General features: G+C 39.2%; 1 protein-coding gene across 8 annotated transcripts in view; it reads left to right on the top strand.

The window, feature by feature from the left end:
• The window catches only part of CCT6B (chaperonin containing TCP1 subunit 6B), a 37,405-nt gene extending 12,390 nt beyond the window's left edge, over nt 1–25,015 (top strand). For 5 of the 8 annotated variants that reach the window (XM_025281069.3, XM_025281070.3, XM_044939545.2 and 2 more), the window contains 10 exons: nt 230–333; nt 4,025–4,135; nt 4,298–4,457; nt 11,163–11,245; nt 11,748–11,844; nt 12,370–12,517; nt 19,249–19,382; nt 22,260–22,362; nt 24,252–24,324; nt 24,822–25,015. In XM_025281069.3, the coding sequence (XP_025136854.3) occupies nt 230–333; nt 4,025–4,135; nt 4,298–4,457; nt 11,163–11,245; nt 11,748–11,844; nt 12,370–12,517; nt 19,249–19,382; nt 22,260–22,362; nt 24,252–24,324; nt 24,822–24,894 (1,086 nt within the window). In that variant the 3' untranslated portion in view covers nt 24,895–25,015. The remainder of the gene's footprint in view (nt 1–229; nt 334–4,024; nt 4,136–4,297; nt 4,458–11,162; nt 11,246–11,747; nt 11,845–12,369; nt 12,518–19,248; nt 19,383–22,259; nt 22,363–24,251; nt 24,325–24,821) is intronic. The other 3 variants (XM_044939546.2, XM_006045380.4, XM_025281068.3) reach the window with 2 other exon arrangements.
• Nucleotides 25,016–26,367: the final 1,352 nt, after the last annotated feature.

Below are 26,367 nucleotides of genomic sequence, written 5' to 3'. Positions count from 1 at the left end.
GTTAAATGAAGGGTTTGGACCTGATAATCTCTGAAGTTCATGTAGGCTCTAAAATATCCGTTGGCCTTGGTTATCATTAGTGTCCCTGAGAAAGTGGTATTTTTTTGTCTTGCCCTATGCTTTGGAGCTGGAAGCACTTTATCTGTTTAGTCTAGTGATCAGCTACTAGGGCCAGTGGTTTCTTTCAGTAGACCAAATAGTTTACTGTTCTAATTCACTTCTCTTTCAGGCTGTTGTGGATTCTGTTTTGGCAATTAGGAGACCAAATTATCCTATCGATCTCTTCATGGTAGAAATCATGGAGATGAAGCATAAATCAGAAACAGATACAAAGTAAGTGATATAAACTTTGACAGTGCATAGAATCTAGAATACTTGATTATCTGCAGATATTCTGTCATTAATTTCGTTTTTACTTTTATTCAACATCTATTTGTTTAGCATATATTAATTGGATACTTACCAGCAACCATTCACTTGTTTTAGGTGCTAGGAATGAAGAGTAAACAAAACAGTTTCTTTAAGAATCTTACATTTCCAATTGAAAGAAATAGTAAGCACATTATGCTAATAAGTGCTGTAAAGAGGCTAGAGCAGTTGTGTGTATGAGCATGTGTGTGATTTTAGGATAGTCAAGGAAGAACATTTGATGAGAAAGTAAACTAAATAGCTAAAGTGGTCTTTGAAGAAATTAGGGTGATAGCCATGTGAACATCTAGAAGAGTGCTCTAAGCAGAGGGAATAACAGTGGAAAATGTCCCAATGTAGGTGTGTTTTGAGGTGTTCTAGCATGCCTGGGTCATAGGAAGAGAAAAAAAGAAGATGGGGTCAGAGAGGTAAGACGGTCAACATTGTCTGAGTATGTATGCAGTATGTACTCAGTGAATAGCACCTTGTTGATTTTGGACTTAACTCATTTTAAACATTCTATTATGGAATAGTCTAAACACATACAAAAGTAGAATAGAATAGTGAATGAACTCCCACATATCTGTCACTCATCTTTATGAATTTTTAATATATGATTCGTCTTACTTTTACCTTATATGTCCCCTTCCCTTTCTTTCTGTACTTCTCTTTCCTTTCTTTTGCCCCAAATTTGGATTATTTTGAAGCCAATTCAGATGTTGTATTTTATCTGTAAGTACATTATTTTCAATATATGTGTGGGTGTCTTTACATATTTATAGAAGTTTTGTTTGGTTTGTCCTTCTTCTCATTTTGTATGGTTTCCTGTTCCCCGCAGATCTTTTCAAACTTACTTTTCACTTCTTTAAACATATAGCTCACGTTTAATATTACAATATTTAAAGTTTTGTCTTTTCTATTTCTGTTGTTTACTGTATTTTGTTGGTCCTCACTCATTGTGCTTTGTCTCCAGTGTGTGCCATTGATTGTGTTGAAAAAAGTATTTGTAGAAATAATTTGAGACCTAGGCTGAAGCGCCTTTGTACAAAGAGGATTTGAGTTTGCTGCTGCAAGAAGCCCAGAGACTACTTTAAACTAAAGCCAGAGCTTGAGGTTTTTATTGAATATCCAGTTGTTGCGAATTCTAACTACAAGTTCACATGAGGGCTGCTGGTTTATACCCTGAGTATGTAGCCTTTGAAGTTCACTTAATGTGAAAAGAGTCTTCTACGATACTCTTTACTTTGGATAATCCTTGAGCTTTTAATTCTTTCTCCTTCTCACTATAAGATCAAAGTTCAGATATGCTTGAATTGTGAGATGTCTTTAGGGTGAGTACCTGCAGTTTTCTAGTTACCCTCTGGAGTTTCTATTTTGTTTTCAGTTTTGAAAAGAAAACTCTTGTGGCTCTGTACTGTTTTGTGGCTCTCCAGTGTTTTTAAGAGTTGTTGTTTTTAATCCAGCATTTTTAGTTGCTTTTGGTAGTAAAATTGGTCCAAATTACGATTGCTGAGGGCAAGAGGTTCTTGGTTTCTGTTTGAGAATTATCTCCGTGGTTGTTCTGTGGCAAGGACACTGTGGAGCAGGGAGTGCAGTGCAAAGGCAGAGGCAGGAGATCGGTTAGGAATCTGCTGTAATACAGGGAGAGATGAAAAAAGGCTTGCATCAAGGTACACTTAGAAAGAAGGAGCCCCAGGATTTGTTGATGGTTCCACACAGAATGTGACAGAAGCAGAGGATTCAAGCTGTCTCTTGGGTTTTGAATGAGCCCTGGAAAAGCAGAGATGCCATTTCTTGGGAAGGAGCAGGTGTGAGGCAATAAATCAAGAGCTTAGTTTGGGGACTGTTATGTTTTAGGTGCCTATTAGATGTCCATGTGGAGATGCTGAGTAGGGATTTGGAGGGAGGTGTCAGGAATTCAGGATAGAGGTCTGGACTGGAAATATTTATTTGGGAGTCATTGGTGTATGGATGACTGAAAGCTCTGAGAGTTAATTAGATCATCTGGAAAGTGATAAAGATAGAGAAAAGAGAAAGTTTAAAGATTGAGCCCTGAAAACTGCAGTGTTTAGAAACTGAGAAGATGAGGAGGATTGAACAAAGGAGACTGAAAAAGGGTGGTCAGTGAGAAAGGAGGAGAGCCAGGAAAGAGCAGTATTCCAGGAGCTAAGAGAATCAAGTGTTTCAAGAAGGAGCGAATAACCTGCTGTTGACAGTTTGAGCAAGTTACGAACTAATTGGCCATTAGATTTGGAGAATGTTTAAAGGGTGAGTGTGTGAGTCAGATTGAAGGCGGGCTCAAGAGAGGATGGTTAGGAAAGAAGTGAGGATGCAAATACCAACAACTCAGAGGAGTTAGCTCTAACGGGGAGCAGAGAAGTGGCACAGTAGCTGGAATGGAACATGGGAATGGGGTCGAAGGGGAATCATTGTTTGTTTTAAAGATGAGAATTACCCTGATGAGGATGCTCGTGGAGGCAGGAACAGCTGATGGGGGGGAAGAGGGGACAGTTGCAGGAGCCAAGAGGGGAAATGGAATTCAGTCCACAGGTTGGGGGGTCGACCTTAGAGAGGAGGGAGCATGGGCAGTTCATTTCTGTTCATAGGAGCTTGAGGTTCAAGTGCTGGTAGAGGTCGTGATGGGACACAGTGTTTATTTTCTCAGGCAAAGTCACTTGCTGAGGGTGAGAAGCAGTGGAAGAGTGAAGGAGACTTGAAGAATGAAGAATACTGAACATGTAGTTTCTTTCTTCCTAAATAAAATGTCTTCACATTCAGTTAGGAGTTGGAGTAATCCAGTTAGAAGAAAATTTTGTAAACTTCCCTATAATTATGTTCAACTATTAAAAAAAATCATGTCTTTACATTAATGAATAACAAATATTGGTTATAAGAGATTCATAAGTAGAAATGCATTTCCTAGTTGGGTGTAAATGAATTTTTGAAAGTTATAGAAATATTTGCTCTTGAAAGGTCATTTGGAAAACAGGAAAAAAGCCCCCCGCTCCCTGCCCCCCGCCCCCGCCAATCATCTCTGTTCCTACCACCCAAGCATAACCCTACTCTTGGTTTTCTTCTGTTTTTCCTTTTCAATGCCAAGAAGCTTATTAAGAATAGTGATAATCATACTTTATAGGTAATTTGTCATTCTCTGCTTATAAATATAGCCACCCCTGTAAATATTTTTTCCATGTTATTACATGGTTTTCATGACTAGCCAATAGTCAAGTCATTGTCTGCTGAACAATGTCCTATTGTTGGACATTTAGGTTAACAGTTTTTAGTTGTTCCATATAATTAGTTTGAACAAATGTTCTTTAGAAACTCATTGTGTGTCTCCCTTTCATTACTTGATCAGCTGTGTCACATGTTTGAGGCACATAATTTAAAGAATAATTCTGGATTGACTTTTCATTGTCACTTCACAGTCACACTGTGTTAAAATAGGTTCTCTTTTCTAATTTTATGAATTATGTGTTGGGTTTAAAGCTGGTATAAGGCAGTAGTGTGTAACAATTACTATGGCAGTTCTGTTACCACTTTAAAAGTATAATTTAATTTTATACTAAATTTAGAGTGTATATTCAAAATAAGAAACAGTGCATATTTTTACTAGGTTGATCAAAGGGTTAGTTCTGGATCATGGCGCCCGCCATCCAGATATGAAGAAACGAGTAGATGATGCATTTATCCTTACCTGTAATGTATCACTAGAATATGAAAAAACGTAAGTGTCCCAGTTACTCTTTGTATCCTTTGAAATTGTTTTTTTTTCTAAAACTGTTTTTTAGCCCCTATTTTTACCTACCAAATGTTTACTATAAACCCTTTCTACCTTCCTGTTTTTCCCTGCCTTACCTTTACTAGCTTGTCTTTATTAATCTTCTAGTGAGGTGAGCTCTGGTTTCTTTTATAAGACTGCAGAAGAGAAAGAGAAATTGGTAAAAGCAGAAAGAAAATTTATTGAAGACAGAGTACAAAAAATAATAGACTTGAAAGAAAAAGTCTGTGCTCAGTCTAATAAAGGATTTGTTGTCATTAATCAAAAGGTGAGAAAAAAGTTTAGATTTTTAACTGTTTGTAAATGTTCCTCAATGTTTTGCCAAGTGTGGTTTGTGGGCCCCACGTTAGGGCATATCTGTGAGGTCAAAACTGTTTTCATAATAGTAATAATAATGCCTTTTACATTGTGTTGATGTCTGCAATGATGATGCAAAGCAGCAATAGGTAAAACCACTGGCACCTGAGAACAAATCGTAGCAGTAGCACCAAACTGTACTAGTCATCATATTCTTTATTGCCACATCACCCCACATACAAAAAGGGCAGTTTCATTTAAGAATGTTTTGATGAAATGGGAAAACTTAATAATTTTATCAAATTTTGATCCTTGAAATTGCACCTTTTATTTTTTAATTAAAGTATAGTTGGTTTACAACATTGTTTTAAATTCAGGTGTATGGCATAATGGGCTTCCCTGATAGCTCAGATGGTAAAGAACCTGCCTGATTTTTGCAGATTATACTCCATTATAGTTTATTATAAGATAATAGGTACATCCCTGTGCTATACAGTATATCCTTGTTGATATATATAAAAGATAAAAAATATAAAAGAAGGCTTATCTATTTTTTAAAAACTTAAAAGAATTATTTTTATTTTTGGCTGTGCTGGGTCTTCGTTGGGCTTTTTTTTTCAGTTGCAGTGCACAGGTTTCTCACTGGTGGCTTCTCTTGTTGTGGTGCATGGGCTCTAGAGCACAGGCGCAGTAGACGTGGCACACAGGCTTAGATGCTCTGGCATATGGGAGTTAGCCCATGGCCTGTGGGATCTTCCTGGATCAGAGGTCGAACTCCTGTCTCCTGCATTGGCAGGCAGATCCTTTACTGCTGAACCTCTGGGGAAGCCCTATCTGTTTCATGTACAGTAGCTTGTATGTGCCCATCCCATACCCTGATGTGTTTCTCCCTGTTTCTCTTTCCCCTTTGGGAACTACAGGTTTGTTTTCTACATCTGTGAATCTGTTTCTGTTTTGCACATACATTCATTTATATTACTTTTTAGCTTCCACATATAAGTGGTATCATATAGTGTTTGTCTTTCTCTAACTTATTTCATTGAACGTAATATTCTTTTGATCCATCCATGTTGCTCAGATGGCAGTATTTCATTCTTTTTTATGGCTCAGTAGTATTTCATTGCATATATATATGGCAATTTTATCCATTCATCTGTTGATGGGCATTAGGGTTGCCACCATGTCTTGGCTGTTGTAAATAGTGCTGCTGTGAACATTGGGGTGCATGTATTTTTTTGAATTAGTGTTTTCTGGAAATATACCCAAAGTGGATGTATCGTTTTATAATTCTATGTCGCAAACTTTGAGGTATGGACAAAATACTTCTGCTACGTATCAAAATAAGGGTCTTGAAGCTCTTGTGTAATTGAGTTGCAAGCTAACATAGCCACTATTTTCATGGAATGCCATTTTTACTTGAAAGAATGACTGACAGGATGGTTATTTAGACATGGGTATTTGGTAGGTTTTTCTCAAAAATGACTGAAACAGTCTTGCCACTTAAAGGAAACAATAGACAGTATGTATTGGCAATAATAACATTTGAGCTTTCAAACAAAAGTTAGAATTTTGGAAAATTTGTGTCTGTCACTTTGAGCTTGACAGTTTTCCAATACTTGAAAGACTCTTCTGATAATATTAGTGATGACATTAGCAAATGTGATATTTTTGATGTTGTATAACCATGAAAATTCTTAAAGAGTTGGGAACACCAGACCACCTTACCTGTCTCCTGAGAAACCTGTATGTGATTCAAGAAGTGACAGTTAGAACCTTACATGGAACAACAGACTGGTTCAAATTTGGCGAGTACAACATGGCTGTATAATATCACCCTGTTTATTTAACTTATATGCAGAGTACATCATGCAAACTACCAGGCTGGATGAATCACCAGCTGGAATCAACATTTCCAGGAGAAATATCAACAACCTCAGATATGCAGATGATATCTCTTTAATGGCAGAAAGTGAAGAGGACGTAAAGACCCTCTTGACGAGGGTGAAAGAGGAGAGTGAAAAAGCTGGCTTAAAACTCAACATTCAAAAAACTAAGATCATGACATCCAGTTCCCTCACTTCATGGCAAATAGATGGGGAAACAATGGAAGCAGTGACAGATTTTATTTTCTTGGACTCCAAAAGTCACTGTGGATGGTGACTGCAGCCATGAAATTAAAAGATGCTTGCTCCTTGAAAGGAAAGCTCTGACCAACCTAGAAAGCATCTTGAAAAGTAGAGACATCACTTTGCTAACAAAGGTCCATGTAGTCAAAGCTATGGCTTTTCCAATAGTCATGTATGGGTGTGAGAGTTGGACCATGAAGAAGGCTGAGCCCTGAAAATTGGTGCCTTTGAACTGTGGTGCTAGAGAAGACTCTTGAGAGGCTTCTAGTGACTGACCTGAACTGAATGATTTTATTTTAAAGGGATTAATAAATATTGCAAAGATGTCAATTTTAACTTTAGTCAGTTAAGTTCAGTCTCTTAGTCATGTCCGACTGTTTGCAACCCCATGGACTGCAGGCGTCTCTGTCCATCACCAACTCCTGAAGCTTACACAAACTCATGTCCGTCGAGTAAGTGATGCCATCCAACCATCTCATCCTGTCGTCCCCTTCCCCTCCCACCTTCAATCTTTCCCAGCATCAGGGTCTTTTCCAATGAGTCAGTTCTTCCCATCAGGTGGCCAAAATATTGGAGTTTCAGCTTTGGCATCAGTACTTCCAATGAATATTCAGGACTGATCTCCTTTAGGATTGACTGGTTGGATCTCTTTGCAGTCCAAGGGACCCTCAAGAGAGTTCTCCAATGCCACAGTTCGAAGGCATCAAGTCTTCAGTGCTCAGCTTTCTTTATAGTCCAACTCTCACATCCATACATGACTACTGGAAAAACCACAGCCTTGACTAGATGGACCTTTGTTGGCAAAGTAATCTCTGCTTTTTGATATGCTGTCTAGGTTGGTCATACCTTTTCTTCCAAGGAGCAGTGTCTTTTAATTTCATGGCTGCAGTGGCCATCCACAGTGATTTTGGAGCCCCCCCAAAAAAGTCTGTCACTGTTACCATTGTTTCCCCATCTGTTTGCCATGACGTGATGGGACCGGATGTCATGATCTTAGTTTTATGAATGTTGAGTTTTAAGCCTACTTTTTCACTCTCCTTTCACTTTCATCAAGAGGCTCTTTAGTTCTTCTTCACTCTCTGCCATAAGGGTGGTGTCATCTGCATACCTGAGGTTATTGATATTCCTCCCGGCAGTCTTGATTCCAGCTTGTGCTTCATCCAGCCTGGCATTTCGCATGATGTACTCTGCATATAAGTTAAATAAGCAGGATGACAATATACAACCTTGACGTACTCCTTTGCTGATTTGGAACCAGTCTGTTGTTCCATGTCCAGTTCTGACTGTTGCTTCTTGACCTGCATACAGATTTCTCAGGAGGCAGGTCAGGTGGTCTGGTATTCCCATCTCTTGAAGAATTTTCCACAGTTTGTTGTGATCCACACAAAGGCTTTGGTGTAGTCAATAAAGCAGAAGTAGATGTTTTTCTGGAGCTCTCTTGCTTTTTTGATGATCCAGAGGATGTTGGCAATTTGATCTCTGGTTCCTCTGCCTTTTCTAAATCCAGCTTGAACATCTGGAAGTTCACGGTTCATGTATTGCTGAAGCCTGGCTTGGAGAGTTTTGAGCATTACTTTGCTAGTGTGTGAGATGAGTGCAACTGTGTGGGAGTTTGAATATTCTTTGGCATTGCCTTTCTTTGGGATTGGAATGAAAACTGACCTTTTCCAGTCCTGTGGCCACTGCTGAGTTTTCCAGATTTGCTGGCATATTGAGTGTAGCACTTTCACAGAATCATCTTTCAGGATTTGAAATAACTCAACTGGAATTCCATCCCCTCTACTAGCTTTGTTCGTAGTGATGCTTCCTAAGGGCCACTTGATTTTGCATTCCAGGATGTCTGGTTCTAGGTGAGTGATCACACCATCATGGTTATCTGGGTCATGAGATCTTTTTTGTATAGTTCTTCTGTGTATTCTTGCCACCTCTTCTTAATATCTTCTTCTTCTGTTAGATCCATATCATTTCTGTCCTTTATTGTGCCCATCTTTGCATGAAATGTTCCCTTGGTATCTCTAATTTTCTTGAAGAGATCTCTTTCCCATTCTATTGTTTTCCTCTATTTCTTTGCATTGATCGCTGAGGAAGGCTTTCTTATCTCTCCTTGCTATTCTTTGGAACTCTGCATTCAAATGGGTATATCTTTCCTTTTCTCCTTTGCTTTTCGCTTCTCTTGTTTTTTCAGCTATTTGTAAGACCTCCTTAGACAACCATTTTGCCTTTTTGCATTTGTTTTTCTTGGGGATGATCTTGATCACTGCCTCCTGTACAATATCATGAACCTCTGTCCATAGTTCTTCAGGCACTCTGTCTATCAGATCTAATTCCTTGAATTTGTCTGTCACTTCCACTGTATAATCATAAGGGATTTGATTTAGGCCATACCTGAATGGTCCTAGTGGTTTTCCCTACTTTCTTCAATTAAAGTCTGAATGTGGCAATAAGGAGTTCATGATCTGAGCCACAAGCTCCTGGTCTTGTTTTGCTGACTGTACAGAGCTTCTCCATCTTTGGCTGCAAAGAATATAATCAGTCTGATTTCGGTAGTCACCCTCTGGTGATGTCCATGTGTAGAATCTTCTCTTATGTTGTTGGAAGAGGGTGTTTGCTATGACCAGTGAGTTCTCTTGGCAAAACCCTGTCCGCCTTTGCCCTGCTTCAGTTTGTACTCCAAGGGCAAATTTGCCTGTTAGTCCAGGTGTTTCTTAACTTCCTACTTTTGCATTCCAGTCCCCTATAATGAAAAGGACATCTTTTTTGGGTGTTAGTTCTAGAAGGCTAGAACTAACAGAACTAGAACTAACAGAACCATTCAGCTTCAGCTTCTTCAGCATTACTGGTCAGGGCACAGACTTGGATTACTGTGATATTGAGTGGTTTGCCTTGGAAACGAACAGAGATCATCCTGTTGTTTTTGAGATTGCATCCAAGTACTGCATTTCGGACTCTTCTGTTAACTATGAGGGCGACTCCATTTCTTCTATGGGAGTCTTGCCCATGGTAGTAGATATCATGGTCATCTGAGTTACATTCACTGATTTCAGTCCATTTTAATTCATTGATTCCTAAAATGTCAATGTTCACTCTTGCCATCTCCTGTTTGACTACTTCTAATTTACCTTGATTCATGGACCTAACATTCCAGGTTCCTATGCAACACTGCTCTTTAACGCATCAGACTTTATTTCCATCACCAGTCACATCCTCAGCTGGGTGTTGTTTTTGCTTTGGCTTCATCATTTCATTCTTTCTCGAGTTATTTCTCCACTGATCTCCAGTAGCCTATTGGACACCTGCCGACCTGGGGAGTTCATCTTTCAGTGTCTTATCTTTTTGCCTTTTCATACTGTTCATGTGGTTCTCAAGGCAAGAATACTGAAGTGGTTTGCCATTCCCTTCTCCAGTGGACCACTTTTTGTCAGAACTCTCCACTATGACCCATCCATCTTGGTTGGCCCTCCATGGCATGGCTCATAGTTTCATTGAGTTAGACAAGGCTGTGGTCCATGTGATCAGTTTGGTTAGTTTTCTGTGATTGTGGTTTTCATTCTTTCTGCCTTCCAATGGAGAAGGATGGAAGCTTCCTGATGGGAGAGACTGAAGGGGAAACTGGTCTTATTGTGATGGGCGGGGCTGTGCTCAGTAAATCTTTAATCCAATTTCTATTGATGGGCAGGGCTGTGTTACCTCCCTGAGGCCAAACTATGGTGGAGGTAATAAAGATAATGATAATGAAGGCAAATCTCCTTCAAAAGATCTGGTGGAGGCTCTGCTACACTCCCTGCCCCCGACCCTGCAGTAGACCACTGCCAACCCATCCCTCTGCTGGTGACTCCTTGACACTCAGGGCAAGTCTGAGTCAGTCTCTTGTGGGGTCACTGCTCCTTTCTCCTGGGTCCTGGTGCACACAAGGTTTTGTTTGTGCCCTCCTAGAGTCTTTATCCCCAGTCTTGTGTAAGTTCTGGCAACTCTATGGTGGGGTTAATGGCAATCTCTTCCAAGAGGGCTTATGCAATACCCAGGCTGCACCCAGAGCTCCTGCCCCTGCTGCAGGCCACTGCTGACCTGTACCCCTGCAGGAGACACTCAAACACTCAAAGGCAGGCTCAGTCTCTGTGGGGTCTCCTGGTATGCACAGAGGTTTTATTTGAGCCCTCAGAGCATATCTGGTGTGTATGGGGTTTGATTCTAAATGTGATTTCGCCCCTCCTACCATCTTGCTGGGGCTTTGCCTTTGCCCTTGGACGTGGGGTATCTTCTTTTGGTGGGATCCTACATTCTGCTGTTGATGGTTGTTCAGAAGCAAGTTGTAATTTTGGAGTTCTCGCAGGAGAAGATGAGTGCACGTCCTTCTACTCCACCATCTTTTTTTCCCTTTTTTTCCATATTATAATTTTAACTTATGATAAGTATTATAGATACAGATCACATAAACGAAAGCTCTTTGGGTTCTTAATAATTTTAAGATTGTGAAGCAGTGTTGAGACCAAAAAGTTTGAGAACTATTGGCTTAAAACATGCTTATAACTTTTATGCTAATTTGATTATAGGGAATTGATCCATTTTCCTTAGATGCTCTTGCAAAACATGGCATTTTAGCTCTTCGTAGAGCAAAAAGAAGAAACATGGAAAGGTAAGCTTGCTGATAATTATGTATCTTAAGTTTTTTTATAGATTAAATTGAAACTATCCTGTGTGTATTTCTTTTATCTTTTATGTCAATGTTGTTGAACAAAAAGTAACATTCAGTTCAGTTCAGTTGCCTCTGACTCTTTTTGATCCCATGGACTGCAGCATGCCAGGCCTCCCTGTCCATCACCAACTCCTGGAGTTTACCCAAACTCATGTCCATTGAGTCGGTGATGCCATCCAACCATCAAATAGTAGCATACACATTTCAAATTTTGTTCATAGTTTCAGTAAATAATGGAAGTGTTAAAAATCAAGATTGTTAATACATCTCAACTTTTTCTCATGAGATCCTCAGAAGGTTTTCATCTTCTTAAAACAGATTTGAAAATAATACAATATAATGATAATGCAGTCTTCTGTGTTAGATTATCTTTTTCACTTTTAACAAATTAGTCTGTATATTTTTCATAACCAAAGCTATGATGTCATATATGTAATTTCAGACTCTCTCTTGCTTGTGGTGGAATGGCTGTGAATTCTGTTGAAGACCTCAGTGTAGATTGCTTGGGACATGCTGGTCTTGTATATGAGTACACATTAGTGAGTATTTCTGTGGGCAGTGGTTATAATGTGAACAGCAAACTTTAAAAAAAAAAACTAAACTTTTAAATTCACATTTTATGTTATGAGAATCCACAGGATAGATTTTGCAGTTTATCTTTCTAAATGTTTGTTAATAGTTCAAATATAACTTAACTGTTTTAGCACATATTTGGTTAATGCTCTGTGATGTGCTCAGTTGCTTCAGTTGTGTCCCACTCTTTGTGACCCTGTGGACCTCAGCCCGCCAGGCTCCAATGTCCATGGGATTTTCCAGGAATACTGGAGTGGGTTGCCATGCCTTCCTCCGGGGGATCATCCCAACTCAGGGATCGGACCCATGTTTCCTGTAACTCTTGCATCGCAGGCAGATTCTTTACCTGCTAAGCCATCAGGGAAGCCCACATTTAGTTATACTTGATAAGAAAAATTCATATAAAGTTTGGATTCTGATAGTATCAGCTAGGTCTTGATTTCGTAATGGCTTTATGTATTAAAGGTATATCTCCTTGTATTACCCTTTAGGGTGAGGAAAAGTACACTTTTATTGAGGACTGCATCAACCCTCGCTCTGTCACCTTGTTGGTTAAGGGACCAAATAAGCATACTCTCACACAAATCAAGGATGCTGTAAGGGATGGACTTCGTGCCATCAAAAATGCCATTGAAGATGGTAAGGTCTTTTTTGTGATAGATACGAAACTTGCATATTTTTAAAGTAGTAATAATCTATTATGGGATGCATAGTATTTTAAAAGATATGAATGATTCAGTTCAGTTCAGTTCAGTTACTCAGTCGTGTCCGACTCTTTGCGACCCCATGAATCGCACCACGCCAGGCCTCCCTGTCCATCACCAACTCCCGGAGTTCACTCAGACTCACATCCATCGAGTCAGTGGTGCCATCCAGCCATCTCATCCTCTGTCGTCCCCTTCTCCTCCTACCCCCAATCCCTCCCAGCATCAGAGTCTTTTCCAATGAGTCAACTCTTCGCATGAGGTGGCCAAAGTACTGGAGTTTCAGCTTTAGCATCATTCCTTCCAAAGAAATCCCAGGGCTGATCTCCTTCAGAATGGACTGGTTGGATCTCCTTGCAGTCCAAGGGACTCTCAAGAGTCTTCTCCAACACCACAGTTCAAAAGCATCAATTCTTCGGTGCTCAGCTTTCTTCACAGTCCAACTCTCACATCCATACATGACCACAGGAAAAACCATAGCCTTGACTAGACGGACCTTTGTTGGCAAAGTAATATCTCTGCTTTTGAATTCTCTTATTTCACTTCGGACTGTTTATAGTGAAGTTTTCTCCTTCAGGATAGTCTTTTCTATAGTTCATTTAATTTAAAAAATATTTTTGACTGTGCTGGGTCTTTGGTTGTAGCGAGCAGGGGCTACTCTTCACCGTGGTGCACGGGCTTCTCACTGTGTTGGCCTCTCCTGTTGTGGAACACAGGCTGCAGGCGCACAGGTTCAGTAGTTGTGCCACATGGACCCTAGAGCTTTCAGGCTCCAGCAGTTGCGGCTCACAGGCTCTAGAGACGGACTCAGTGGCGTATGGCTTTAGTTGCTTCGGAGCATGTGGAATCTTTCCGGGCCAGGGTTGGAACCCATGTCCCCTGCATTGGCAGGCAGATTCTTATCCACTGGACCACCAGGGACGTACTGAAATATTCTTAATAGTAGGCTGCCTTTTTAATTAACTTCTATTTACTAAATGAAAAAATGATTTCATATTGTAGTATCATTTTTTTTTTTAGAAATTTATTTTTAAAACCATGAAAATGCTTTTACAGCTTAGGACCCATTCCTTTTCCTCAGTGCAGTATAATTTTAAGAAAGATTAAGAAAGAATATTTATTGATAATTTATTACCAGCTTCCTTCTAAAAGGAGTTAGGGTTAGATATTCAATAACATACTGTGTAAGTGAGAATAGTAAACACATCATGAAAAAATGCTCAACATCATTATTCATTAGGGGAATGAAAATCAAGACCACCAAGAGATACGGTTTCATGGTGATTAGGATGGCAGTAATCAAAAACCTGGACAATAATGAACATTGATGAAAATGTGGAGAAATTGGAACCTTTATACGTTGCTGGTGGAAACTGTTGGAAAACAGGCAGTTCCTCAAAGATTAAATGTAGAGTTACTCTATGACCAGCACATCAGCTCTTAGGTGTGCATACAAGTGAGGTAAAAATGTATGTGCACACCAAAAATACACATGAATATTTATAGTAGCCAGCCAGTGGAAAAATCCAAATATCCATTAGCTGATGAATAGATAAATAAAATGTGGTATGTCTATACAATGGAGTATTATAAAGGAATAAATACTGATATATGCTACAATATTGATGACCTTGAAAACGTTCTATAATGTAAAAGAATCTAGGCACAAAAGTCTGTGTTTTATATGATTCCAGAAAAGGCAAAGCCATAAAAATAGATGAGTAGTTGTGATTGTCAGGGGCTGGGGGAAAAGGAAACGGAATGATTGCTAGTGGGTACAGGGTATTTTTAGGAAAGTATTTTGGGATTAGAATGGTGATGGCTGTGCAGCCATGTGAATATACTGGAAACTACTGGGAAGTGCACTTTTTTTTTGGCTGCATAGCACAGAATCTGGGATTCCCTAACCAGGGATCGGGCCCATGCCCCCTGACGGGGAAGTGTAGAGTCTTAACCACTGCACCAGTGGAGAAGGCTGAATTTTATGGTGTGTGAATTGTATCTCAAAAAATAGAGTAACTCTATAAACAATACTTCAGATGTGTCTGATAAGCAAAAACATAAATGTGAAATAATGGTAAAACAGAAGCTGAGATGGAAAATTAGAACCTAGGAAAATAGAATATGGATATAGCAAACATAATAGTCACTGTAATATTTAATCTGCCAGAACATAGAGATACAATCAGCTATATAGTTTTCATTATTGAAAAGGAGAAATCACAGCAGTTCCTAAATTGAAAAAATATGGGAGTTGGTATGAGAGACTACTTCTTATAGTCACTTTTGATGAAAGCTAGTAGTAGTTTTTAAAGAAGATCATATGATTCAGCATGAAGGCTTTGGTAGTTCAACCTGGTTCTTAGGCTTTAGAATACAAAGAAAAATGGGCTATTTTAAAAAATCACTTCAACCTCTTAGTTTTTTAAGAAATAATTTATCTAGGTAATTGACATATTATGAGCTACACATGTTTAAAGTATACAGCCATGAAACAGTCCCCTCAGTCAAGATAATGAACATATTTATCACCCCGAAAAGTTACCTCATTGCCCCTTGGTCATCCTTCCTTCCTCCTCTTCCCTGTGTCACCCTGCCCGTAGGCAACCTCCTGGGTACAACAGGAAGTCAGCTTTCTGTTGCTATAGATTTGTTTGCATTTTTTAGAATCTTGTATGAATGGACTAATGCACTGTGTATTCTTTTTTTTTGTTTTGCTTCTTTTACTCAACATAATTATTGTAAATTAATTAATGTTATTATATTGATCAGAATTCATTCATTTTATTGCTAGATAGTATTCCATTATATGAATATACTACAGTTTATTTAATCAGATTCACCTATTGATGAACATTTGGTTGTTTACAGTTCTTGGCTACAGCAAATAAAGTTGCTATGAACATTTGTGCACAAGTCTTTGTATGGACATATGCTTTCAATTGCCTTGGGTAAATGGCTAGGAAAGCAATGCTATGTTTAACTTTTTAGAAATTGCTCAACTGTTTTGTCATGTACTGTTTTACATTCCTGTTGGTTGTTCTGCATCTTTACCAACAGTACTGGGTATGGTCAGTCATGTTAACTTTAGCCATTCTAAAATTTAAAAAACCAAACTGTAATTTTAATTTGCATTTTCTTAATGATCATTGATGTTAAGCATCTTTTCATGTGCTTACTTGCTATCCATATCTTTGGTGAAGTTTCTGTTCAAATCTTTTGCCCTTTTAAAAATTGGGTTGTTTGTTTTCTTATTGTTGAGCTTGAGAGTTCTTTGTATATTCTGGATACAAATACCTTTTCAGATATATGATCTGTAACTATTTTCTGCTACTCTATAGTTTGTTCTGTTATTCTCTGAACAGTGTATTTCAAAGAAGAATTCTTAATTTTGATGATGTATAATTTATCAATTTTTCTTTCATGCAATATGCTTTTGGGTGATATCTAAAAAATCTTTATCTACCCAAGGTCACAAAATTTTTCTTTTATAACTGTCAGTCTTAGGTTTGTGCAGTCTCTACCACCATCTATCACAGAACATCTTTCATCTTGCAAAACTGAAACTCTGTACCCGTGAAGCAGTAACTTTCCATTCTCTTCTCCCCGAAGCCCCTGGAGACCACCATTCTACATTCTGTCTTTATGAATCTGACTGTTCTATGTACTTCATATGAATGGAATCATACGGTATTTGTCCTCTTGTCAATGGCTCTTTGGCTGAGTATAATGTCTTCAGGGTTCATCCATGTTATATTAATAGCATGTTTCAAAATTTCCTTCCTTTTAAGGCTGAATAATATTCCATTGTAGATATATACCACATTTTATTTATCCATTCTTTGTTTTTTTCTTGGCCACAGCTTGTGACTTGAGGGATCTTAGTTCCCCAACAGGGATTGAACCTGTGACTGAAGTCCTAACCACTGGACTGCCAGGGAATTCACTATCCCCTCATCTGCATTGGCAGGCAGGCTCTTCACCACTGAGCCACCAGGGAAGCCCTGGAGTTTTCTTCATGGGAAGATTTTAACCACAAATTCAGTCTCTTTTATAGATACAGGACTATTCAGGTTGTCTGTTTTTCTTGAGTGAGCTTTAGTACTTTGTGTCTTTCAAGAAATTTGTCCACTTCATCTAAGTTAAGATCATACTTTCATGAACTAAATCTGATTTGCTGCCCATTTTTGGTAGATAAAGTTACATTGGAACATAGATGCCCCGCTTGTTTATGTATTGTCTGTGACTTTGTGGTACGCCAGCAGAATTGAATAGTTGCAGAAGAGATGGCATGGCCTACAGAGGCCTTTTGCAGAAAGTTTGCTAACCCCTGATCTTTGTTTTCAAATTTACTGGCATTAAGTTATTTGTAATATTACTTTATTATCCCTTTAATATCTGTAGAATCTGTAGTGACAGATTTCTACACTGTTCTCATTTCATTTCATGGATCATTTTTATTTCATTGATTTCCACTTTGATCTTTACTATTTTCCTTCTTCTGCTTACATTAGTTTTCATTTGTTCTTCACTGGTTTGAGACCTTTGTGCTTTTCTAATATGGGTCTTTAGTGATGTAAATTTCTCTTCAGTTACTGCTTTAGTAACTTCCCACACATATTGGTTTGTTGTGTTTTTACAGGAGAATGGGATCTGGGGCGTTTTCAAAGCTACTGGTAATGTTCTGTTTCTTAAACTGGGTGGTAGGTACATGGGTACATTTATTTGTTTATTCTTTATATCTTATACATGTAAATACTCTTTTGTGTTTATTCAGTATTTAACAAGGAGCTTTTAGAAGTGTGAATGGGAGGTGAGGCTGTAATTACCTTGTGGGTAGATAATTCTCTTGAGCAGTTATGTTGTACAATGAAGCAGAGAAAGGGGGTTGTAATTATAGAATGATGTAGGATAAAAGGAGAGATTCTCTTTGTGTTGTTTATTTTAAACATGGATGATTCCAAAACAAGTTTACTAATTCAAAGAAGAGTAAATAAACTTTATAAAACCATACCAGCAGGTGTAAGAGTTATATCCTCAGTTGAAAATTGATGTGTTTAACCAGAGCTTTTGCCTTAGAATAATAACACCTTATTTTTTTCTCAAACAGTTTGGGTCTGCTTATACAAGGAAGCAAATACTTCCTTGAGTTCTGAGAATTTCATACCAAAAACTATGGCCAGTTTATGTTGGCCTAGCATTTTTTTTTCAAATCAAATGCTGTTATTAGTTGTCTGCAACAGTAAATTTTAAGTAACTACATTTTAAGTGTAGTCATAAAGGAGAAGGATGAAGGTATGTCTGTTATTATAAACAATGAAATAAGCTGTTTTTAGCCAGCTGTTACCTGTTCAGTCCAGTCACTCAGTCATGTCCGACTCTTTGCGACCCCATGGACTGCAGCACGCCAGGACTCCTGGAGTTTATTCAGACTCATATCCATTGAGTTGGTGATGCCATCTAACCATCTCATCCTCCGTTGTCCCCTTCTCCTCCTGCCTTCAATCTTTCCCAGCATTCAGGGTCTTTTCAAATGAGTCAGTTCTTCGAATCAGGTGGCCAAAGTAGTGGAGCTTCAGCTTCAGCATCAGTCCTTCCAATGAATATTCAGGACTGACTTCCTTTAGGATTGACTGATTGAATCTCCTTGCAGTCCCAGGGACTCTCAAGAGTCTTCTCCAATACCATAGTTCAAAAGCATCAAGTCTTTGGCGCTCAGTTTTCTTTGTAGTCCAACTCTCACATCCGTACTTGACTACTGGAAAAACCATAGCTTTGGCTAGACAGATGTTTGTTGGCAAAGTAATGTCTCTGCTTTTGAATATGCTGTCTAGGTTGGTCATAACTTTTCTTCCAAGGAATAAGCATCTTTTAATTTCATGGCTGCAGTCACTATCTGCAGTGATTTTGGAGCCCCAAAAAATAAAGTCAGCCACTGTTTCCCCATCTATTTGCCATGAAGTGATGGAACCAGATGCCATAATCTTAGTTTTCTGAATGTTGAGTTTTAAGCCAACTTCTTCACTCTCCTCTTTCACTTTCATCAAGAGGCTCTTTAGTTCTTCATCACTTTCTGCCACAAGAGTGGTGTCATCTGCCTATCTGAGGTTACTGATATTTCTCCTGGCAGTCTTGATTCCAGCTTGTGCTTCATCCAGCCTGGCATTTCTCATGATGTATTCTGCATATAAGTTAAATAAGCAAGGTGACCATATACAGCCTTGATGTACTCCTTTCTCGATTTGGAACCAGTCTATTGTTCCATGTCCAGTTCTAACTGTTGCTTCCTGGCCTGCATACAGATTTCTCAGGAGGCAGGTCAGGTGGTCTGGTATTCCCATCTCTTGAAGAATTTTCCACAGTTTGTTGTGATCCACACAGTCAAAGGCTTCACATCTGTACTGTGCTTAATCATTTAATGATGTATAAATTTAGGATGTTTCATAAGACATCTGAGTAATCACCGAGCTGTGTGACTTATTTTATTGCTCTCTGTATTTATTTATTTATTTATTTTTTATTTTTTTATTTTTTCTTTTTTTTTTGCTCTCTGTATTTAAATACATTTTAGATGCAGGCAAGATAATAGAACGTGAATATCTAGTTGCATTTTCCTCTGTTTCTTCTGTGTGGTATGTCTTGCCAATCATTTTTTCCCCCCAATAGGTTGTGTTGTTCCAGGAGCAGGTGCCGTTGAAGTGGCAATAGCTGAAGCTCTAGTTACATACAAGCACACGATACAAGGAAGAGCTCGTCTTGGAGTCCAAGCTTTTGCAGATGCTTTACTCATTATCCCTAAGGTACAACTATCCTAATGGCCAAAGAACAATTGGTTGGACATAAGATGTCTAATTAAATTGCCAATATTAGGTATCACAGTAGAGTAAGAAGATAGGTGTTTACTTATATTTCCCCACATAGTTTTAGCTGAAGCAAGGAAGTTTTTAGTATAATAGCTCTGAATACTTGCAGGAGTTTCATGAAATGGCTAAATTACTACTTTGCTTCCATTTCTGAGCTCCAAAATTTGAAGTTAACTCCAAAAATTTCTTTCAAAAATATTTCATGATTAATCATAATGAAGAAGTTTAGAATGTAAAATTTAACTAGATTTTGAGTAGATCTTTATTTTGTTGGTGGTATCCAAAGTACGAGCACTTTAAATTATGGGAAGTGAGAACTTTTGGCTGTTTAGCACTTCCAAATACAGTACTAGAAAAGGAGAGAAACCAGTTTTTTTTTTTTTTTCCTGTGTGTCAACAGAAGGATGGAGAACTACCATTTTTTCCCCCTTTCCCTTAATCTGTTTGTGAACCACTTGGAAACACATAAAACTATTTCAAATATACTATTACCATGACTTAAAACATCTTACTAAAATACTAGCAAAATCTTTTTGATAACTGCTTTAAAATTATTCATAATTTGTTGAATTTTTGTGAATTAGATATCTATAGTTTTCTTTCTCTGAAGAGGCGAAGTCAGTAGTAGTTGCTACACGTTTGTTAAGTTTGACTATACATTGAGTGGTACCTTTCTACTCACCTGCTGTTGGTTTAGGACCACTTGGAAATGAACTTGGCTTGCAGTGCAGGTATCTCCATCTCTGTTGCTAGAAGTCATGACTCCTCATCTGAACAAAGGGCACAGATATGTTACAAATAAGCAGATTTCCTTTAGCAAATGCTCAGGAAAAACCAGAAACCGTGTGGCTAGAGGGACCAAACAAACAACAATACCTTTCTACTTCTTTCCATTAAAAAAAAATCTTTTGCAAGGAGTTGTTATGGAGACAGACCCCTTCAAGGGCCCTTGTCTAATACTGGGAAATGAATTGTCCGAGGAGACACATGTACTGACAAAGCAAAAGACTATACTGGGAAGGAGTGATCAAGCAGAAAGCAGAGTATGGGAACCCAGGAGAACTGCTCTTCCTCTTGACTCAGTCTCAGGTCTCTGGTTCTGGGGTTAGTTTCCAGGTTGTCTGCAGCCAGTCATCTTGCTTGTGTTCCTATGTGGTCCAGCCCAGGGCCCTTTCCTGGTGGGTGTGCACATCTCTCAGTCAAGATGGATTCTAGCCTGAGAGTTTCTGGGAGGTTGTCAGGACATATGGTGGGCTGGTGTGGTCCCTCTTTGGCCCCTCCCAGAGTCTTCTAATTGGTCTTGGAGGCACCTTGTCAGTTGCCTGTTCTCTGTCAGGACCTCCTGTTGTGAAACAACTTATGCGAGTGGTTATGGAAAAAGCAAGAGAGTTCCAGAAAAACATCTATTTCTGCTTTATTGACTATGCCAAAGCCTTTGACTGTGTGGATCACAATAAACTGTGGAAAATTCTGAAAGAGATGGGAATACCAGACCACCTGATCTGCTTCTTGAGAAATTTGTATGCAGGTCAGGAAGCAACAGTTAGAACTGGACATGGAACAACAGACTGGTTCCAAATAGGAAAAGGAGTACGTCAAGGCTGTATATTGTCACCCTGTTTATTTAACCTATATGCAGAGTACATCATGAGAAACGCTGGACTGGAAGAAACACAAGCTGAAATCAAGATTGCCGGGAGAAATATCAATAACCTCAGATATGCAGATGACACCACCCTTATGGCAGAAAGTGAAGAGGAACTAAAAAGCCTCTTGATGAAAGTGAAAGTAAAGAGTGAAAAAGTTGGCTTAAAGCTCAACATTCAGAAAACGAAGATCATGGCATCTGGTCCCATCACTTCATGGGAAATAGATGGGGAAACAGTGGAAACAGTGTCAGACTTTATTTTTCTGGGCTCCAAAATCACTGCACATGGTGACTGCAGCCATGAAATTAAAAGATGCTTACTCCTTGGAAGGAAAGTTATGACCAACCTAGATAGCATATTCAAAAGCAGAGACATTACTTTGCCAACAAAGTTTCGTCTAGTCAAGGCTATGGTTTTTCCAGTGGTCATGTATGGATGTGAGAGTTGGACTATGAAGAAGGCTGAGTGCCGAAGAATTGATGCTTTTGAACTGTGGTGTTGGAGAAGACTCTTGAGAGTCCCTTGGACTGCAAGGAGATCCAAGCAGTCCATTCTGAAGGAGATCAGCCCTGGGATTTCTTTGGAAGGACTGATGCTGAAGCTAAAACTCCAGTAATTTGGCCACCTCATATGAAGAGTTGACTCATTGGAAAAGACTCTGATGCTAGGAGGGATTGGGGGCAAGAGGAGAAGGGGACGACAGAGGATGAGATGGCTGGATGGCATCACTGACTCGATGGACATGAGTCTGAGTGAACTCCGGGAGTTGGTGATGGACAGGGAGGCCTGGCATGCTGCAATTCATGGGGTCGCAAAGAGTTGGACACAACTGAGCGACTGATCTGATTTTTATGCCTGGCCAGGGTGGGTGGTTTAGTCCTTAACAGAGGGAAATTAATTTAGCAGTCTAGGGTTGGGGAAACTCTAATGTCTTCAGAATTTAGTGTGTTGTACATAGGGGAAGTGTTGAAGTGAATATAATAATTACTAGGTACACAAAATAATTAAATTTACATTAAGAATGAAATTCTTCAAAAGATGATGATTACTACATTATGGGTGTGTTTTCACAAGACTGGAAAGCAGTGCCTTATTTTTTATCTGATATTCTAATATATATGAAGACATTCTATCCATATATTTATTATTATTTTTATTCGTACAGGTTCTTGCTCAGAATTCTGGTTATGACCTGCAGGAAACACTAGTAAAAGTTCAGGCTGAGCATTCAAATTCAAAACAACCTGTTGGCATAGATCTGAACACAGGTAAGACAGTGAGGAAAACTTAGCTGCTTCATAAGAAAGAGGTTATGCTACAGTGACCCAGAATTTATAGTAAGGGGGGATGTGGAGGTTTGGATGACTTTTGTATATTTAAAAAATTTATTTATTTATTTATTTTTGGCTGTACTGGGTCTTCATTGCTGCGAGGGCTTTTTTTTCCCTCTAGTTGTGAAGAGCAGGGGCTGCTCACTTTTGGCGGTGCCTGGTCTTCTCATTGTCGTGGCTTCTCTTGTTGCAGAGCACAGGCCCTGGGGCTTTCAGTCTTCAGTAGTTGCGACACATGGGCTCAGTAGTTGCGCTTCCAGGCTTGAGACCACAGACTCAATAGTTACGGCTCACAAGCTTAGGTGCTCTGAGGCATGTGGGATCTTCCCGGATGCAGGGAACCTGTGTCCCCTGCATTGGCAGGCAGAGTCTTTACCACTGAGCCACCAGGGAAGCCCTGACTTTTGTATTTAAAGAATGGGTGCCTTTAGTTTACTTTTGAACTTCTTAAACACAGATATTCATTTATTTAAGCAATAGTTATTGAGTGGTTGTTATTTGACCAGGGATTCACACAGAACAAAATAGACAAAAGTCCCTGCCCTTGTGAGCTTATGTTGCAGCCCGAAAGGATAGGCAGTAAATGATAACCTTCATAAGTAAGTACCTTTAACATTTTTAAAGTCAATAAATTATATGACAAAAATAAAGAAACAGTATAAGGATGATTGTGAATGCTAGAACAGGAGCATGGGGAGGGTGTTTTAATTTAAAGAGAGTGATCAGAGTAGCCTCAGTGAGAATGCCTATTGAACAAAGTCAAATAAAATTAGGAAATTAGCTACGTGGGAACTAGGGAAAGAATGTCCTAGGCAGAGGGAATAGCTGGTGGGAAAGCCAGTGTCTGGTGTTTTTTGAGGAGGAGACAGGAGATGAGAGAGGTGAAAGAAGGTCAGATCACAGGAGGATGTGTGGACCAGTGTGAGGAGTCTGACTTTCTGTGGTGGAACAGGGAGCAATTTTGAGCAGAGGTGTGACATGGTCTGAATGTATTTAAAAGGATCACTCTTGCTATTCTGTGGTGAGGAGTCAACTGAACAACTGAAAGGAATTGCCGTTGGCTGCTTTGGAGAAGACTATGTAGAGCAGGCTGTGGCTAGAGGTCAGCGTTGAGTTACGACAAGGCTAAGTTTGAGGTATCTGTTGACTTTAAAATAGACAGTTGGTTGTACAAGTTTGAAGCTCAGGAAGGTGGCCCAGATAGGAGATGAAAACTTGGGAGTTGTCAGAGTGTGTGTGTGTATTTAACATTAGATCTTTTGTCTTAGTTGCACCACGTGAGGTCTTTCATTGCGGCACTCGGTCTTAGTTGCTCCGTGCCATGTGGGATCTTAGTTCTTTGACCAGGGATCAGATCCCTGTCACCTGCAAGGCAGATTCCTATCCACTGGACCACCAGGAAAGTCCCAGAGTATATGTGTTTTAAATCCAGTAGACTGGATAAGATCACCTAGGGAGTGAGTATAGAGAGAGAAGAAAAGAATCTAGGACTGGGCCTTTGGGTACTCCAACATTAAGAGCTCAGGAGGAAGAGGAAGAACCAGCAAAACAGACAGTAAAGGAGCCACTAGTACAGAGGAGAAAAACCAGGCAAGTGTGGTATCCTGAAAGGCAAGTGAAGAAAGAGCAGTGAGGAGGCTGCAGTCAGCTGTGCTAAGTGCTGCTGATAGATGAGGCCTGAGACTCGACTTTTGGATTCGACACCATGGAGGCCATTGGTGACTTTGACAATAGTAGTTTTGGTGGTATATGAGATATTAGAATATATAGTCAACATTAACAGAATATGTCAAGACTGTAGTATTGAAATTGTTTTTGCTTTGCAGGTGAGCCAATGGTAGCAGCAGATGCAGGAGTGTGGGATAATTATTGCGTGAAAAAACAACTTCTTCACTCTTGGTAAGTTTGTATTAATAAGAAGAGAAAGACTTTTAGGGACATAATTGTTAACATTAAGATTTTTCTATTATTTTTGCCACGCTACAGTGGAAAGTGGTGAAAAGGCATGGTATCCAGTTATTAAAACTGGCTTCTGTCATTTTCCAGTCCCTTTTACATTTTAGTCTAACTGTGTAAGTTATAGGAAATGTTAATATTACTGTTTATTTGAGAGGGAAAGGAAGAAGTTTACTGAAATAGTACCACATGCATAGTGGGAAAAAAATCAAATGATATGCTAAAAATGAGCTCAGTTTTGTTGGAATATAAAATTAGGCTTCTACTTTATCAGCAAAGGAGATGGAATTATAATACAAGAGTCTTTATTTATAATGTCGTTGTCTTATCTCACACCAACATCATTGCAGAACAAAGTGCCTTTAGTAGTTGGAGATTTCTTGGGGGAAAGATAAGAGTAGGTTGGTGAGCTTTACTCACCCTGTCGTCTTTTCCCTCAGCACTGTGATTGCCACCAACATTCTCCTGGTTGACGAAATTATGCGAGCTGGTATGTCTTCTCTCAAAGGGTGACTGAGTTCAAAATCAACTCTTCTAGAAGCTGAGACTTAACACATCTTACATCCAATTCCCATTATGGAGCCTGAGCCATTCTTAATTTTTACACAATAAATGCAGTTTATATTTGTTGGTCTTAGAAGTCTCAAAAGTATTTCATCAGGGTATAAAGAACATAAGAAATATTTTCACAGAAAAGAAATAATGATGGAAATAGTTTTCCCTTAAAAGTTCTAACTCCCTACCCTTTCTTGTATGTATGATATTTTGATATAACAAGAAAAACATATTTGGTCTTTATCCCTGGTTCCTGGCACAAGATCTGCTAAAACCTTTGTAATTTCCTGAGTAATGGGGGTGATAGGAACATTTTTTATTATAATATTTAGTCTTGGTCCCTGGTTCCTAAGATCTTCTAAGACCCTTGAAATCTCTGGAATTCATGAGTGCTCTTTGTGTGCTAATGAGGTGAGTCTTGATGGGCCTCTAGATAGCTTCAGGTTGGGGGCTGGTTACCAGAGGAACCAACCATGTGATCAGAGGGTTAGGACTTTAAGCCTCATTACCCTGAGAGGGAAGGGAAAAGGGCTAGAGATTGAGTTACTAATCAATTACACCTACATGATGAAGGTTCTACAGACTAATCCCTAAACTGTGGGGTTTGGAGAGCCTCATAAAGAGCTTTTGGAGAGGTTGGTGAAAATATCCATATGCTGGAAGGGTGGTGCACACCAACTCCGTGAAGACCAAGCTGCTGTACTCAGGACGCTTACGGACCACGCCATATATACCTCTGCATCTGGCTGTTTATATTCTTTATAATATCCTTTATAATAAACTGGTAAGTGTAAGCAAGTGTTTTCCGAGTTTTGTGAGCCGCCATAGCAAATTATCAACCCTGAGATGGAGGGGATTATGGGAACAGAAGTTGGACAGAGGTGTGAGTAACATGTGGACCCACTGCTTGTTGATTGGTGTCTGAGGTAGGGGGTGATATTGTGGAACTGAGCCCTTAACCTGTGGAGTCTCTGCCAAGTCTTGGTAGTTAGTGTCAGAATTGAATTGTAGGGTACTCAGTTGTGTCTGGAGAGCTAGAGAATTAGTTGGTGTGGGAAAACCCCACACATTTGGTTTCAAATGTTGTGAGTGGAGGAAACAATTTTCCTTTAATATGCTATTGCAGTTGCCATAAAATATAATCTATTCTGATTCCTGTACCTTTTGAGCAACTTTTAATGAAGAAGATATGGAGCACGGGTTTTAGAGCACTCAAGTCAATTTCCAATTTGTCAGAGAGTCTCAGAGAAAAATGTTTTTTCTCTCAAAATTCCTCCAGTAACTTCCTGCTGCCACTCTTTCCGCTAATAAATATGACATCACTTTGTGAGTATAGCTTTGCTTTACTGATCCCTGAAAGTTTATTCTAAGTATAGTTTTATTAGATTTTACCTTGCTCTTTGGTGTGTATGACCAGCAACTTACACCACT

Source organism: Bubalus bubalis, chromosome 3 (assembly GCF_019923935.1).
Source record: "Bubalus bubalis isolate 160015118507 breed Murrah chromosome 3, NDDB_SH_1, whole genome shotgun sequence".
Classification (NCBI taxonomy): domain Eukaryota; kingdom Metazoa; phylum Chordata; class Mammalia; order Artiodactyla; family Bovidae; genus Bubalus; species Bubalus bubalis.
The sequence above is the reverse complement of the archived record's forward strand: the minus strand, read 5'-3'. Positions and strand labels throughout refer to the sequence as shown.